Source organism: Bos indicus x Bos taurus, chromosome 15, assembly GCF_003369695.1.
Source record: "Bos indicus x Bos taurus breed Angus x Brahman F1 hybrid chromosome 15, Bos_hybrid_MaternalHap_v2.0, whole genome shotgun sequence".
NCBI classification, from domain to species: Eukaryota; Metazoa; Chordata; class Mammalia; order Artiodactyla; family Bovidae; genus Bos; species Bos indicus x Bos taurus.
This window is the reverse complement of record NC_040090.1, coordinates 59,110,723-59,125,845: the sequence shown is the minus strand read 5'-3', so window position 1 is coordinate 59,125,845 and position 15,123 is coordinate 59,110,723. Positions and strand designations below refer to the sequence as shown.

Below are 15,123 nucleotides of genomic sequence, written 5' to 3'. Positions count from 1 at the left end.
GCTGGGGGAGTTACCGTAGGACTCGCAATCTTCGAGTTTTAATTGTTTATTTATTTTTTCTCCCTGTTATGTTGCCCTCTGTGCTTCCAAAGCTCGGCACAGATTCGGCAGTGAGAAGGTTTCCTGGTGTTTGGAAACTTCTCTCTTTTTAAGACTCCCTTCCCGGGACTCCGTCCCTCCCTCTTTTGTCTCTTTTTTTGTCTTTTATATTTTTTCCTACCTCCTTTTGAAGAGTTGGATTGCTTTTCTGGGTGCCTGATGTCCTCTGCCGGCATTCAGAAGTTGTTTTGTGGAATTTACTCGACGTTTAAATGCTCTTTTGATGAATTTGTGGGGGAGAAAGTGTTCTCCCCGTCCTACTCCTCCGCCATCTTGGCTCCTCCCCCCTCCAAAGAATTGTTCTTGATGAAAGGTTAATGGTTCTGGACTTATGGCCACAGTTTAGAGACAGGTAGTAAAGACAGTCCTTTTCTGTAAAGATAAAAATCTCAGTGCAAGAAATAGCTCTCCTTAAAAAGCCTTTTTTTCTTTTTTCTATCTGGTAACCTTCCTCTTATCTTTTGAGAACTATATGTCATCAGCTCTGTGAAGCCATTCATTCTTCAAGAGGGCAAAAAATTTTATTGGGGTATAACTCATATAACATACTACTCACTCATTTAAAATATATAATTCAATACTTTGGGGTTACAATTGGTTTTATAATTATTAATTGTAAAAACTGTGATCAAATATAACATAAAACTTTATTTTAACAATTTTAATGTTATAACACAATGACATTAATAATATTTATAATATTGTGTAACCATCACCACTGTCTATTTCTAAAACATTTTTATTACTCCAAATAGAAACTCTGTGACCACTAAACCCCAATTCCCATTTCCCCCTCAGAAAGCCATTTTTAGCAGTCTGGGGCCAAGTTTGCAACAATCTCTTTGAAATGCCCTTGCAGTTCTACTTAACATGTCTTTCAAATTATTCTTTTTTTAATAATAAGTTTGTATATTCATTCTTTTCACTAGGTTGGTTTTTCTGGATATACAATCATATCCTCTCATAATTAGTCAGAAATAATTAATTAAATTAAAATTATTATTATTGAGATCAGTAAAGGCTAAGAATATCTATACCATAAGAACCAGTAGACAGAAATCAACACAATATTGTATAGAAATTATCTTCCAATTGAAAAAAAGAGCCAGTGGAGTAGATCTTTCTATCCACTTATTTGAATTCTATATAGACAAAAGAATTTAAAAATCCAGTCATACAAAATATGAAAAAACTGATTCTAAAGTTTGTGTGGAGAGGCAAAACCCCCAGGGTAACCAAATCAAGAGTAAAGAACAGAGTCAGAAGACTGACTTCAAGACTTACTATAAAGCTTACTATACTTACTATAGTACAGTAATCAAGACAGAATGATATTAGTGAAAGAATGATGAACAAATCAGTGGAGCAGAGTAGAGACTCCAGAAACAGACCCACATATATAAAGTCAACTAATGGTTGACAATGGAGGAAAGACAGTCTTTTCAATAAATGGTACTGGAACATGTTTAAAAACAAAAAACAAAAAAAACCTAGACAACTTTTCTAAAAATGAATCACTGACCTAAATGTAAAATGTAAAACTATAAAATTTCAAGAGATAACAGGAGAAAATGATACTGACTTTGGGTATGGAGATGACATTTTAGATATCATACCAAAGGCACAATCTATAAAGGAAATAATTCATAAACTGAACCTCTTTAAAAGTAAACTTGTGCCCTATGAAAGGCAAGAGAATGAGAAGACAAGCTGCAGACAGAAAATATTTGCATAAGACACATCTGATAAATAAATGTTATCAAAAATATACAAAGAACCCTTTTTTCCCCTCTAGGATTATTTGGCACATTTACACGTGAAAAAATTAGAAACCACTTGAAACATATGTAATACACACACAGAGTATCTGAAGCGTCATCTTTAGAATTTGAAATATGAACCTTAGATAAAGCTGTAGCTGTAGATAGCACATCCGTTTCCAAACTGAAAGATCCTCTTATTTATCTCAAAATTGCCACAGGAGATGCTAGTTGTGCAATATTAAACATCTTCTCCTAAGGGAACACTCTACCATTGCTTAAACATGAAATTTATCTTCACTACACTTATATCCTTTGCCAAACCCATTTGAAAAGCCATTTATTTGGAACATTTATTTGATCAATCTAGTTTGTAGCCAAAATATCTTCTAGTCCTGTAATCAAAATTTGGAGCGTATTTTAAAACAGAACCAGATTCTATATCCTAAAAGATAAACATGAACTAAAACTTAGTAAGACAACTCACAGTAACCACATCAAGATGAAATGTTCACTGCTAAAGTAGGTCAAAATTGTTTATAAAAAGCACAAAATACATATATATTAAAAAAAAGACTTCATGGTAAAAAATAAACCAACTAAGCTTTTTAATTTATTCCCTTATTGTCGACCAAAGAACTTCTTCAGCGTGTAGTACAATTTAGTGGTTAAGACTACAGGTTCTAGAGTCTGCCTTCCTGCATTTGAATCATACTTCCCATCACTTACTAGCTCTGCATCTCTGGCCAAGTTATTTAACTTTCTCAGGGCTTCAGTTTCACTTTCTGTAGAAGAGGGGAAGCAGTTCTACTAGTGTCAAAGGATTGTCATGGGGCTACATTAGAAAATCCAATTAAAACAATTAGAACAGCATCGACTCATAGAAAATGCTTGCTTATTATTATTATTATTAATGTTATTTAATACTGTTGTGATTTCTTACTTTGTTTTCTAATTTTCCATCTAAGTCTTCCAACTTAAAAATTCAGGGGAGATCAGGTGCGTCTTGCTTATGTTTCCACATGTCTCCATAGTTAACCCAAGGTTGGGTGCATAGCATGGACTCACTATGTATTTTATGGAAGAAGGAAGGGGAGAGAAGGAAAAAAGAGAAATGAAGTAGGGAGGAAGAGAAGGAAGGAAAAGGAGGAGGAGAGGAGAGGAGAGGAGAGAAGAGATGTGGGAGAAGAGAGGAAAGGAGAGAAAATAAGGAGTAAAAGAAGTGAAAATGTTTAGTCAGGAGCAGAAAACCAATAATAGTATGGCATGGTTTCATGATTTGGAGTAAAACTCTCTTAATAATTTCACAGGTAACTTGATTGTTCTTTATCTAAATCTATTTATTTAATACTTTTGATATATATGTACAATCACAGTTGTTTGAATACATTATAGATTTGTTTTCACCTGTGGCTCATTTATGTTGATGTGTGGCAGAGGCCAACTCAATATTGTAGAGCAATTGTCCTCCAAAAAATAAACAAAAAATGTATCCAAATATTTTAAAACATTTAATCCATTTGGTTTGTACACATACACTGAAAGGTATGAGGGAAAACACAGAATGAAGCATAAATTCATGTACACAGGCTAATTCGAAGTTTAGCTTTTAGACTTATTTACCTTGAGACTCATCTTCAGCTTTCAGGTTGGTTGGGGTGGTAGGCCCAAGGCAGCTTCTGGAATTTCTGAGTGGCTCTAGTCAGTACCAGATAGTTCCGGTAGTCTTGAGTTATATGTATAGTCTACTGAGGCTGTCAGACATCTCACTACTGGATCCTCGAAGCTGGCTCAATGACTGTATTACTGGGTCTGCCTTTGAGCACTTTGTCAACAGTCAACTTCATGACTGCTCTGACCACATCTGCTTCATCAGCCCTGAAGTCACTCAGTTCATCAAGGACACTGGCAACCCAGGTATTAAAAAGTTTTTTTCTATGGGTAGATATTGCCCAAGCCATTAGATGTTAAATTTGTTAATTTGAAAGTGCTATATGTTACCTGGCAGCTTGGAGGGGAGGGCTGTTTGGGGAGAGTGGATACATGTTTATTCATGGCTGAGTTCTTTCGCTCTTCACCGAAACGATCACAACATTAATTGACTAGACCCCAGTACAAAATAAAAAAAATTTCTTTTTTTAAAAAGTGCTACAATTGAGACTTCCTTGGTGGTCCAGTGGCTGAGACTACAGCTCCCAATGCAGGAGACATGAGTTCAATCCCTGGCCAGGAAATTAGATCCTGTGTGCTGCAACTAAGACCCAATGCAGCCAAATAAATAAATAAACAAAGTAAATATTTAAAAAGTGCTATAATCTTAATAAGAAGTAATAAAGTTGTTATCCAATTTAAGATTAAAAATTGGGGAGAGTGATTATTTACCAGATTGTGAAATTACGATCATATATGGTAATAAAAAGGAATGAAAATAATGCAATAAAGTGAATAAATTCAAAACAGGTAATCTGCTAATTTAACTAAATCTAATTAGAATGATTATGGGTAGTCTAAAGGATCTAGTTTGGCTGACTAGGTTTTTCCTTAATAAAATAGTTGATTTTTTTCTTTGACTTAGTACCTGATAGACTTAGTACAAAGGTACTTGTTTATAATTTGAAATGACATATTTTTCATGATTTTCCAATAGTGCTAATTCCTATAGAACAAATACTTTCTCAAAATTTTGCTCTCTACTGAGCGGGTATTTTTATTCACTAAATAAACATTTTATTTTGTTTAAAAAATAGAATTGAATATTTAGAAAATGAAAGTGTGGGGAACAGTCTAAGATTAGAAGCAATAGAAGTATATCACAAAGGGATTTTTCAGCACTTTTACAGTAAACATTAAATACTTCTAAAAATGTCAAGAAGTGACATTTGCAGGTAAAAAGTTTTTTCTGAAAAACTGAGAGATGAAATGTTAAAATGTTTGTTATATAAAGTACTGATGTACCAAGAAATTAAAAAGCATTGAAATCAATGAAATCAGAATAAAAAATTGAACAAATGAAATAAACTATATGGAAGAGAAGAAAACACTATTTCTTATACAATATTTGAGAGAAAATAAAGTTGAAACATACTAGTATTAAAATAAATGTAATTTAAAACAATAGTAAGTCTCCATTTTTACCTGTCAACTTTGCAAATAGTTTTAATGACAACGTTTTGTAATTTCACCAACAGTATTTAAAATGATGAATTTTGTAAGGGAAACTTAATTAACTGAGATATCCAACTCCTTTCTCTCGGTGAGCAGAAAGCTATCCAAACTTCTCAGTCAGAAGACAGATTTTATATGACTCTCTTAGTCAGCCCACAGTCCAATTATTAGAATATGAAATGGATGCATGTGTGCTAAGCTGCTTCATTTGTGTTTGACTTTTTGCAACCCCATGGGCTGTAGTCCACCAGACTCCTCTGTCCATGGGATTCTCCAGTATTCTTGCCAGGAGAATGGAGTTGCCATGCCCTCATTTAGGAGATCTTCCCAACCCAGGGATTAAACCCACATCTCTTATGCCTCCTGCTTTGGCAGGCAGGTTCTTTACCACTAGTGCCAACTGGGAGGCAGAATATGATATATGTGATGTTATATATTGTTTTGGCATAACTAAATATCTTGTTCTAGAAAAATCTTTGACTATAGCTGCAGTGCTGCTTAGTCGCTCAATCATGTCTGATTCTTTGCAACCCCATGGACTGTAGCCTGACAGGCTCCTCCGTGGAGTTTTCCAAGCAAGAATACTGGAGCAGGTTGCCATTTCTTACTCCAAGGGGTTTTCCTGACCCCGCAATCGAACCCACGTCTCTTGCATATCCTGCATTGCATCTTTATGACAGAGGAAATAAGACATCTGAGCTTCAAGCCTTTCTGTATAAGTATTAAACAGCAATTGACTTAAAAAGCAAAACAAAGTAGAACAAACCACAAACACGACAATTAAGAAACAAACAGGAGTTGTTTCCAACCCTGGCTTTACTCATGTCATTTTAGGCTACAGCTAAATGTACTTCCTTGAGGCCTGAGAGATTCCTGGGACCTGAACAGACTTTAAACTGGTGGTGATGTTTCCTCCAATTACCTCATTGTCCCGCAGAAAACATGCATTCCTTGTCAGCTAAATAAACTTCTGAGTTGATTAAAGATGTCTTTCAGTACCCTTGTAATGGAGCATTGTACTTAACTCATACTTTGCTGCAGTGTGGCACGCCAGCTAGTCTTACATATTGCTGGTGGCAATGAAAACTCTTATCTTGAGGATATATATTTGACAGTTAAGGATAGAAATGTTTATATTCTTTAGTTGACAGATAATTCAATAATATATGATCTGATATGCCCATCCCTAGGAATCCTTCAAAGAAGTATCTTATGTTTGGAAAGTTGGAAACTATCCAAATGTAATGTCAGATGGAAGTGAATAACTATAATCCAATTGTCTAGTGTCACTGGCCACAGAATTCATTTTACATCCTCTTGACAGAGTATCATGCAACCATTAAAACTGATCATGAAAATTATCTAACAATATTAAAATGTTTAAAATCCATGGTATTATCTGCAAATATGTGTTAGTACTATATATTTAGTATGGTTACAACTAAATGAATTATATGCATGGAAGGAAAAAGAAGGAGTGGACATAACAATTCAAAAACACCATAAAGAGCAAAGCTTAGGTAAGATCATATTTTTAAAACATGGTGTTTTCCCTATTGCCTATAATATGGCTATATGATTTTCATAAAGAAAAGTAAGCCAAGTGAAGAGTTGGTGAAGGAAAACACTTAACCAGCCAATCATTTGGTAGTATAAAATTATTTCATATATTTAATTTTTAAGCCAATGACTTCTAACAGAAATCATCAGCTGGTAACTAAGGAAGTTACATTTCATGGAAATTAGTCCTGTGATTCCAAAACTGAAAACTAGTTAGAATCCATTTTTTATCTGTGTGATTATATCAATCGAGATGTATATAACTAACCCATAATAGTTTATTTTGAAAAGCAAGCCATATTATTTGCTGATAATATATCCTTTTTCCCTCAATACTTCAGTTCTTGTTCAGCTTGAGAAATTCTATTTCTCTCAATCATTGGAACATATTCAGAAATTCCACCTACCTGGAAGCCCCACCAAATCCAGAAATTTCACCAACTGAGACTGAGCTGAGGATACAGAGGATCATGGAGAAGCTAGACCAGCTGGTCCCACCCAGACCCTTCACCAACGTGAGCTCCACCACCAGCGCCACACACAGCAGAGCCACCGTCCTCAGCCCTCGGGACACGTACTGCAGGGGGGACCGGCTGGACGTCCTGCTGGAGATGAGGGACCACCTGGGACGCAGGAAGGAATATGGCGGGGATTTCCTCAGGGCCAGGATATTTTCCCCAGGCCTGAAGGCGGGTGCTTCAGGAAAGGTGACAGACTTCAACAACGGCACCTACCTTGTGAGCTTCACCCTGTTCTGGGAGGGCCAGGTGTCCCTGTCCGTCCTGCTCATCCACCCCAGTGAAGGGGTGTCGGCTCTCTGGAGGGCCAGGAACCAAGGCTACGACAGGGTGAACTTTACAGGCCAGTTTGCTAACGGCCCCTCCCGGGTCTTCTCTAAATGTGGCCTGACCCTTCACACCAGTGCTGAACTGTGCGAGTACCTGGACGATCGCGACCAGGAAGCCTTCTACTGCTTGAAGCCTCCCCGTGTTCCCTGTGAGGCGCTGACCCATGTGACCACCAGGAGTGCAAATATTTCCTATATTAGACAGAAAGAATGGGCCCTTTTCCACAGGTAAATGGGCCTTCAAATACTATTATTGATACAAAGAGGGAGACTTAGGTTCAGACCAACTCTGCTTAATAACTTTTCATAATCAAGCTCCCTTAAGTCAATAATGTTGACTAGGTTATAATTAGAGTCAGTTGGGATGGTAATATATTAGCAGAGCCCCATACAGGTCCCCTTCTCAACTGTGCTTTTAGTCATCCTGACTATTTGTAAAATGAGTATAATCCATGAAGCAATTTCTATAGGTTGAAGGAGATCAGCCCTGGGATTTTTTTGGAAGGAATGATGCTAAAGCTGAAACTCCAGTACTTTGGCCACCTCATGCGAAGAGTTGACTCATTGGAAAAGACTCTGATGCTGGGAGGGGTTGGGGGCAGGAGGAGAAGGGGACGACAGAGGATGAGATGGTTGGATGGCATCACTGACTCGATGGACGTGAGTCTGAGTGAACTCCGGGAGTTGGTAATGGATAGGGAGGCCTGGTGTGCTGTGATTCATGGGGTCGCAAAGAGTCGGACACGACTGAACGACTGATCTGGTCTGATCTGATAGTTTTCCATGGCTTGTCACACTTTTACATTCAGTAATTTTCTGGAGACCAACATTTTCTATAATATATTCCATGGGATGCCAATCCTACAGAGTGTTAATAGATGCTATGCAAAAACAAAAACAGAACAACAATGACAAAAAAAAAAACCACAAACAAAGCAACAAAAAACCCACAGGGAGTGAATGTTGTCATTATTTGGTCTACCTCACCCTTGACATCAAATGACTCACCAAATCCCATGAATTGTACCTTTCAAATATTTCCTGAACCCAGCCATTTCATTCCATGGCTGTTCCCTCTGTCCTTGTATAAACTATCATCTTGCCTCAGATTATTGCAACGATCTCCAGAGATGTTTCCTTGCTCACAGCCTGGTTTCCTTCCTATCCATAGTGCATTCAGACCAGTGTTTTACTTTTCCTTGCCTAAAATCCTTAATATGATCCCATTCCTCTAAGGATGACATCTAAACTCTTTAGTATGTTTACAAGGGCTTGTCTCTCTCTGAAGCCCCTTATCTCACCTTTCAGCTACCTTGCTCTCTGTCACTCAAATTGAACTCCTTTAATTATACAAAAGGACCATGCTCTCTCTCAGCTCTGGCATTTCACAAGCCTGCATCTTAACATCATTTCCGTTTTGTTTGGTAAACTGCTAGTCCCGTAGCCTTCCATTGTATTCTATTCTCCCCCAATCAAAATACTCATTACACTATTAAATTTCAGATAAACATTTTGTATCCTCTGCCAAGCTGTAAGCTCTGTGACCCAATAACTGTGACGATTGGGTTGGCTAAAACGTTCTTTTGGGTTTTTCTATAACATCTTATGGAAAAACCCAAACGAACCTTTTGGCCAATCAAATTTTTTTCAACATTCATTCATTCAATTTGTAAATAGTTCTCACTTTCTATATTCCAGACACAGCTGTAGGTGTTGAGAATTTAACATTCTGGGCTGGGGTAGAAAGACAACAAAGAGATTTGTAACATAGAGTCATCAGAATAAGATCGGAATGTGATAGTGAATGTTATTTTATTTATTTATTTATTTTTCATATGCATGCTCCTGTGCTCTTGGAGTCATCTATGATATTCTTTTTCCTCTCTTTTTTTAAAATTTTATTTTATTTTTAAACTTTACAATATTGTATTAGTTTTGCCAAATATCGAAATGAAAAGCATGGTCAGGTAAGTATCTTGAGCAGCAAACTGAGAATGGGTTACTTGAACAGCAACCTGAATGAAGTGAGGAAGTGAGCCATGTGCATTTAAGGGGAACACTATTTCAAGAAGGGGACTAGAACCTGAAGCAACAGCATACTGGAATCTTCCAGGAACATGAAGGGGACCATTGAGGCTGGAATGCAGTGAATGAAGGAAAAAGGAGCTCCAGCAAGTAGGTAGCTGGAATATCTATCCAGTGAGTTGACTCACTGGAAAAGACTCTGATGCTTGGAGGGATTGGGGGCAGGAGGAGAAGGGGACGACAGAGGATGAGATGGCTGGATGGCATCACTGACTCGATGGATGTGAGTCTAAGTGAACTCCGGGAGTTGTTGATGTACAGGGAGGCCTGGCGTGCTGCGATTCATGGGGTTGCAAAGAGTCGGACACGACTGAGCGACTGATCTGATCTGATGCTTCTCAAGTGAGCTATGTTCATGACAATAATCTGCCCGACTCCATTTTACTTCCCCAAAGACACATTTACTTCCTCCATACCCTGCTCTATTCAAACCATTTATCCCTCCCTCCCTTACCCCACACCCCTCCCCCCTCCCCTGTCCATCAATGCATGGAAGTAGAGATATGAGTAGTAGAGTTCACACTGCTGCTGCTAAGTCACTTCAGTCGTGTCTGACTCTGTGTGACCCCATAGACTATAGCCCACCAGGCTCCTCTGTCCATGGTTTCCCAGGCACGAATACTGGGCTGCCATTTCCTTCTCCATATCTGGCTTATTTTATTTAGCAAAATGGTCTCTAGAATCATCCATATTGTTGCAAATGGCAGGACTTTCTTAAGGCTGAGAAATATTCCATTGTACATATAAACCATATTTTTTTTTATCTATTTACCCATTGATAGACACTTAGCTTGTTCCCATATCATGGCTATTGCCAATAATGCTGCTATGACCACAGAACTACAGATATCTCTTCAAGTTTGCAGAACTCTTACATCAGAAGCTCTGAAGATGAAGCCCAGTGATCTGAGTTATAACAAGCACTCTAGATGATTCTGATGCAAACTCGAATTAGAGAAGTACTCGCCTAAGAAAATATCCATGAAGGACTAAATTACTATGCGTGCTAAATGTGGTAGAATGTGGTCAAAAATAATTTGGATGGTAAAATCGAAGAGATTTATACTTGATTAATTGCACATACAAGGTGAGTGACTCTCTGGATCTCTGGATTCCTATCATTAGCAGGAGAACAGTTTTACAGAATCCTGGCCTGTTTCTTTTCTGTATAATATCTAAAATATATCAAAATAAAGAAAAAACGTATTTACAGAGAGTTGAGAGTGGTTTGATTGTTCTAAGTCCCCCATGATTTATTCTTACTTTAATGTCTCAACAGTTATCAGGCTAATTTATTTTCTCGTTTCTTGGAGGTCCAACGTGGGGGTTGAAATGATGAAGAACTTTGCCTCCATCAAGGTCTTAGCATGTGGCAGTAAGTCTATTGTGTTCAAAATTTATCCATTTAATGGACATCCTTACTTTAAGAGATATTTATTGAATATTAACCATTTCAATTTTTCATTTCCTGGGATAAATAGTATTAATTATCTTGGGCTTTGCAGAAGGGGTTTTATTCTTGGAAATTATTTTCTTATAAATTTAAACCAATTTTCATCTTGAGTCCGCTATAAAAGGCTAGGCAACCCTTCATTTCAGCTGCCTTCTCTCAAAATGTACAGGTTATTTGTATTTGTATTTCATCTTGGGATTTGTTCCTGAAAAACCAGTAATTGGGTACTGGTGAAAATGTCTCAAATGAACTACAGAGCTTGGAAATTTCTTTGATGGTTTCTAATCTCTCTTTCAGCCAAACCATCTCAGTTAAAGTTCTATAAATGAAAATTCCTGTGGATTTCTTTCAGTTTTATCACATAAACTTCAGTGGTCAATTCAAAGCCATCTCAGTTATCAAAGTGATGTTTCTGCTATACTGAAATTAAAGTGAACTTCAAAGAAGCAGATTACTTCCATTTTAACAGTCAATAGGGTATACATCTACCCACTGCCCTTTTCTCATGTATTCAGAAATGTTTATTGAGGACCTACTATAGGCAAAGAACTTTGCTAAACCCTGTGGGGATATAAATAAACCAGAAACCCAGATCTAAAGCTCACAGGCTATGGGTGAAAGATACATTCCTTCCCTGCCATGGCAACCATCATCCATCCATCACTTTTACACCAATGAAAGTTCTTTGACTCTTGAGGCCAATTAATGTGTAACACCCCTCCTTGGTTTCCCTCTTGCCTAGATAGTAATTTCTAGTAAAGTCTTATAAGATGGTGTGTTCCTGAACATATATCCCAAATCTGAGCGATGTAGGTAGATAACAAAAAGATGTGGCTTTAAAAAAATTGTGTATTTATTTATTTATTGGCTGCACTGGTCTTCGTTGCTGCGCATGGGCTTTCTCCAGTTGTGGTGAATAGGGGCTACTATTCCTTGTAGTTCATGGGCTTCTCACTGCGGTGGCTTCTCTTGTTGCAGAGTACAGTCTATAGGCTCAAGAAATCAGTAGCTGTGGCTCTTGGGCTTAGTTGCTCCGTGGCACGTGGCATCTTCTCGGGCCAGAGACTGAACTACCGTCACCTCATTGGCAGGTGGATTCTTAACCACTGGACCACCAGAGAAGTCCCAAGATTTTTTCTTTTTAACTTATTTATTTATTTTAGTTGGAGGATAATTACAATATTGTGATGTGGCTGATTCATGTTGATGTATGCCAAGATTGGTTTTAAAGTGGCAAAAGATAAAAATAGCTGAGTTACACATGGATGGAAAGATTTTGATATGAGTCAGTGAGTTCAGCTTAGGCCACTTTTAAAGTGGAATAGTCGGGCTTCTCTGGTGGCTCAGATGATAAAGGATCCACCAGCAATGCAGGAGACCTGGGTTCGATCTCTGGGTTGGGAAAATACCCTGGAGGAGGGCATGGCAACCCACACCAGTATCCTTGCCTGGAGAATCTCCATGGACAGAGGAGCCTGACAGAGGACAGAGTCGGACATGACTGAGCGACTAAGCACTGCAAAGCAGAATATTCAGAAAAAGCAGATATTGTTCTTCTCTTTTTCTGCACTAATCAGACCACACAGCATATTAAGTTCAGTTTTGGGCACAAGGAAGAAACACTGAAGGAGTTTTCCTGTGAACTAGAAAACATGGCTCTGATATATACAGAATAAGAAGCAGCAGTCATTTCGTAAATGTGTTCAAACTTTCTCCATGAGTAAGTAGTTTGAGGAAGAGATGTCCAGTCCTGCCTGGCCAGGGTCATGGAAATGATATTCAGTTGGGCTACTGATTGCTGCTTTTTACCACCACGCATTTCTCCCTCAATTTTGGCTAGCTGTCTCACAACTGCATGGCCTTAGGAATAACATGAAGCCCTGGGAAACACTGAAAATTCACAAGGGAAAAATCTAACCCCCCTCTGTGTGTGTGCATGCTCAGTCATCCAGTCATGTCTAATTCTTTGCGACCCTATGGATTGTAGCCCTCAAGGCTCCGCTGTCCATTAGCTATTCCAGGCAAGAATACTGAAGTGGATTGCCATTTTCTACTCAAGAGGATCTTCCAAACCCAGGGGTCAAACCTGTGTGTCTTGTATCTCCTGCACTGGCAGGCAGATTCTTTACCACTGTGCCACCTGGGGAGCCTCAACCCCATTCTAGGGAATACCATGCATTACTGAGATTATTCAAAAGTGATAAGTTTTAAGTCATCCCTTTAACATGATCTTGTTAAGTAAATATTTAGGAAGAAGACAAAGCAATAGAGAAGGGTGGAGGGAAAAGGGGAAAAAGAGGAAGAAAATGAGGAAACTGTCTTTGAAATAATTTGTGATAATAAAAATTGCTGATTGTGGGAATTCTTATCACCAGAGAGTAAGAACATAGAAGCAAAATGTCGGCTCGGCATGAAGAGTCCTTTCCCCAGTGGTTATACTGTGAAAAGAAAGTGGATTGCAGCATTTTGTAAACAGATAGAATTAAATGAAACAAAAACTATAAATGACTGCTTGAAGAGAAAACTTATTTACCTAATGGGAGATTCAACACTGCGTCAGTGGATTCAATATTTACCAAAAATGGTAAAAAGTACGTGTCTTATTTTTATTTTGAAATTATAGTTGCCTTCAGAGGCTATTTTTATAATAGAAGTCTTCATTTTCCTTTTCTAATGTTAATTATTTTTTAAAACGCATCAAACATTTAGATTTGGGCTTTTAATCAAAAGTTAAATTTTATCTTTTCGTTCTCAAATATCAACATTTTATTCCTCTGTCTCTATGCTGGTAATAATTTCACAATTTTGTTAAGATTTTAATGCATTTGGTAAAGTTCTATTCTTCCCATAGGCAGCAATGTTTTTATAGTTAGAAGTGATCTTGGTCAGAATTTTATAAATATGTACATCTAAAAATTATATCATTATTTTCCTTTTGTTAAAAGAGTTATTGATTTTTTTTTACCCATCAGCCTTAAAAGATTTTGATCTTCATGGAGTTGGGCCCTTTAAAACACATATGCTTCTGGATGCTGAAAGACATACTTTGATTCAGTGGAAAAAGCATGGTCATCCATTTGTTACTCAAAGTCTGTTCTCGGTAAAGGATGATAATTATATCCCACGGGAAATTGACCGGATAGCAGGAGACAAGGACACCGCCATTGTTATCACTCTTGGTCAGCACTTGAGACCCTTCCCCATAAAAATTTTTATCCGTAGGGCCATCAATGTTCAAAAGGCCATAGAACGGCTATTCTTGCGAAGCCCAGAAACCAAGGTGATCCTGAAAACTGAAAACACTAGGAGGATGTTTGATAATGCAGAGATGTTTAGTGATTTTCATGGTTATATTCAGAATCTTATCATGAGGGATATTTTCATGGATCTCAATGTGGGTATTATTGATGCCTGGGACATGACTATTGCTGATAGCACCAATAATATCCATCCACCTGATTATGTGATTGAAAATCAGATTAACATGTTCTTAAACTACATTTGCTAGAGGAAAAATATAGCAATAACAAAAATACCCTGTGCTAGCCATTCTATATAGATGACCTCACTTATACTGCAAGGGTGGTTTAATACAATCCAAGGTAGGAGGAAACAAAATTGAAAAGTTACTGTTAAAATAAACATAATATAAAATTTAAAACCTAAGCCATTTTATGTGTACAATTCCATGGCATTAATTGCATTCACCATATTGTGCAACCACCATCATGATCTCCAGATATTTTTTATCATCCCGAACAGAAACTTGTATCCATTGACTAATAATTCCCCAACTGCTCTTACCCCCAGATAACAACCATTCTACTTTCTGTCTCTATGAATTAAACCATTCTAGGTAGCTCATATCAGAGAAGGAAATGGCACCTCACTCCAATACTCTTGCCTGGAAAATCCCATGGGCAGAGGAGCCTGGTAGGTTGCAGTCCATGGGGTCTCAAAGAGTTGGACACAACTGAGCAACTTCACTTTCACTTTTCACTTTCATGCATTGAAGAAAGAAATGGCAACCCACTCCAGTGCTCTTGCCTGGAGAATCCCAGGGACGGGGGAGCCTGGTGGGCTGCTGTCTGTGGGGTTGCACAGAGTCGGACACGACTGAAGCAACTTAGCAGAGGCGGGTGTTCATACAAGTG

The 15,123-nt window shown here is 37.9% G+C and overlaps 1 protein-coding gene across 1 annotated transcript in view; it reads left to right on the top strand.

Annotated features, from left to right (window-relative positions):
• NXPE2 (neurexophilin and PC-esterase domain family member 2) overlaps positions 1-14,905 on the top strand; it is a 38,445-nt gene extending 23,540 nt beyond the window's left edge. Inside the window, exons 3-6 of the mRNA XM_027563675.1 lie at positions 6,926-7,659; positions 10,830-10,891; positions 13,345-13,560; positions 13,942-14,905. Coding sequence (XP_027419476.1) covers positions 6,926-7,659; positions 10,830-10,891; positions 13,345-13,560; positions 13,942-14,477 — 1,548 coding nt within the window. The 3' untranslated portion in view covers positions 14,478-14,905. The remainder of the gene's footprint in view (positions 1-6,925; positions 7,660-10,829; positions 10,892-13,344; positions 13,561-13,941) is intronic.
• Positions 14,906-15,123: the final 218 nt, after the last annotated feature.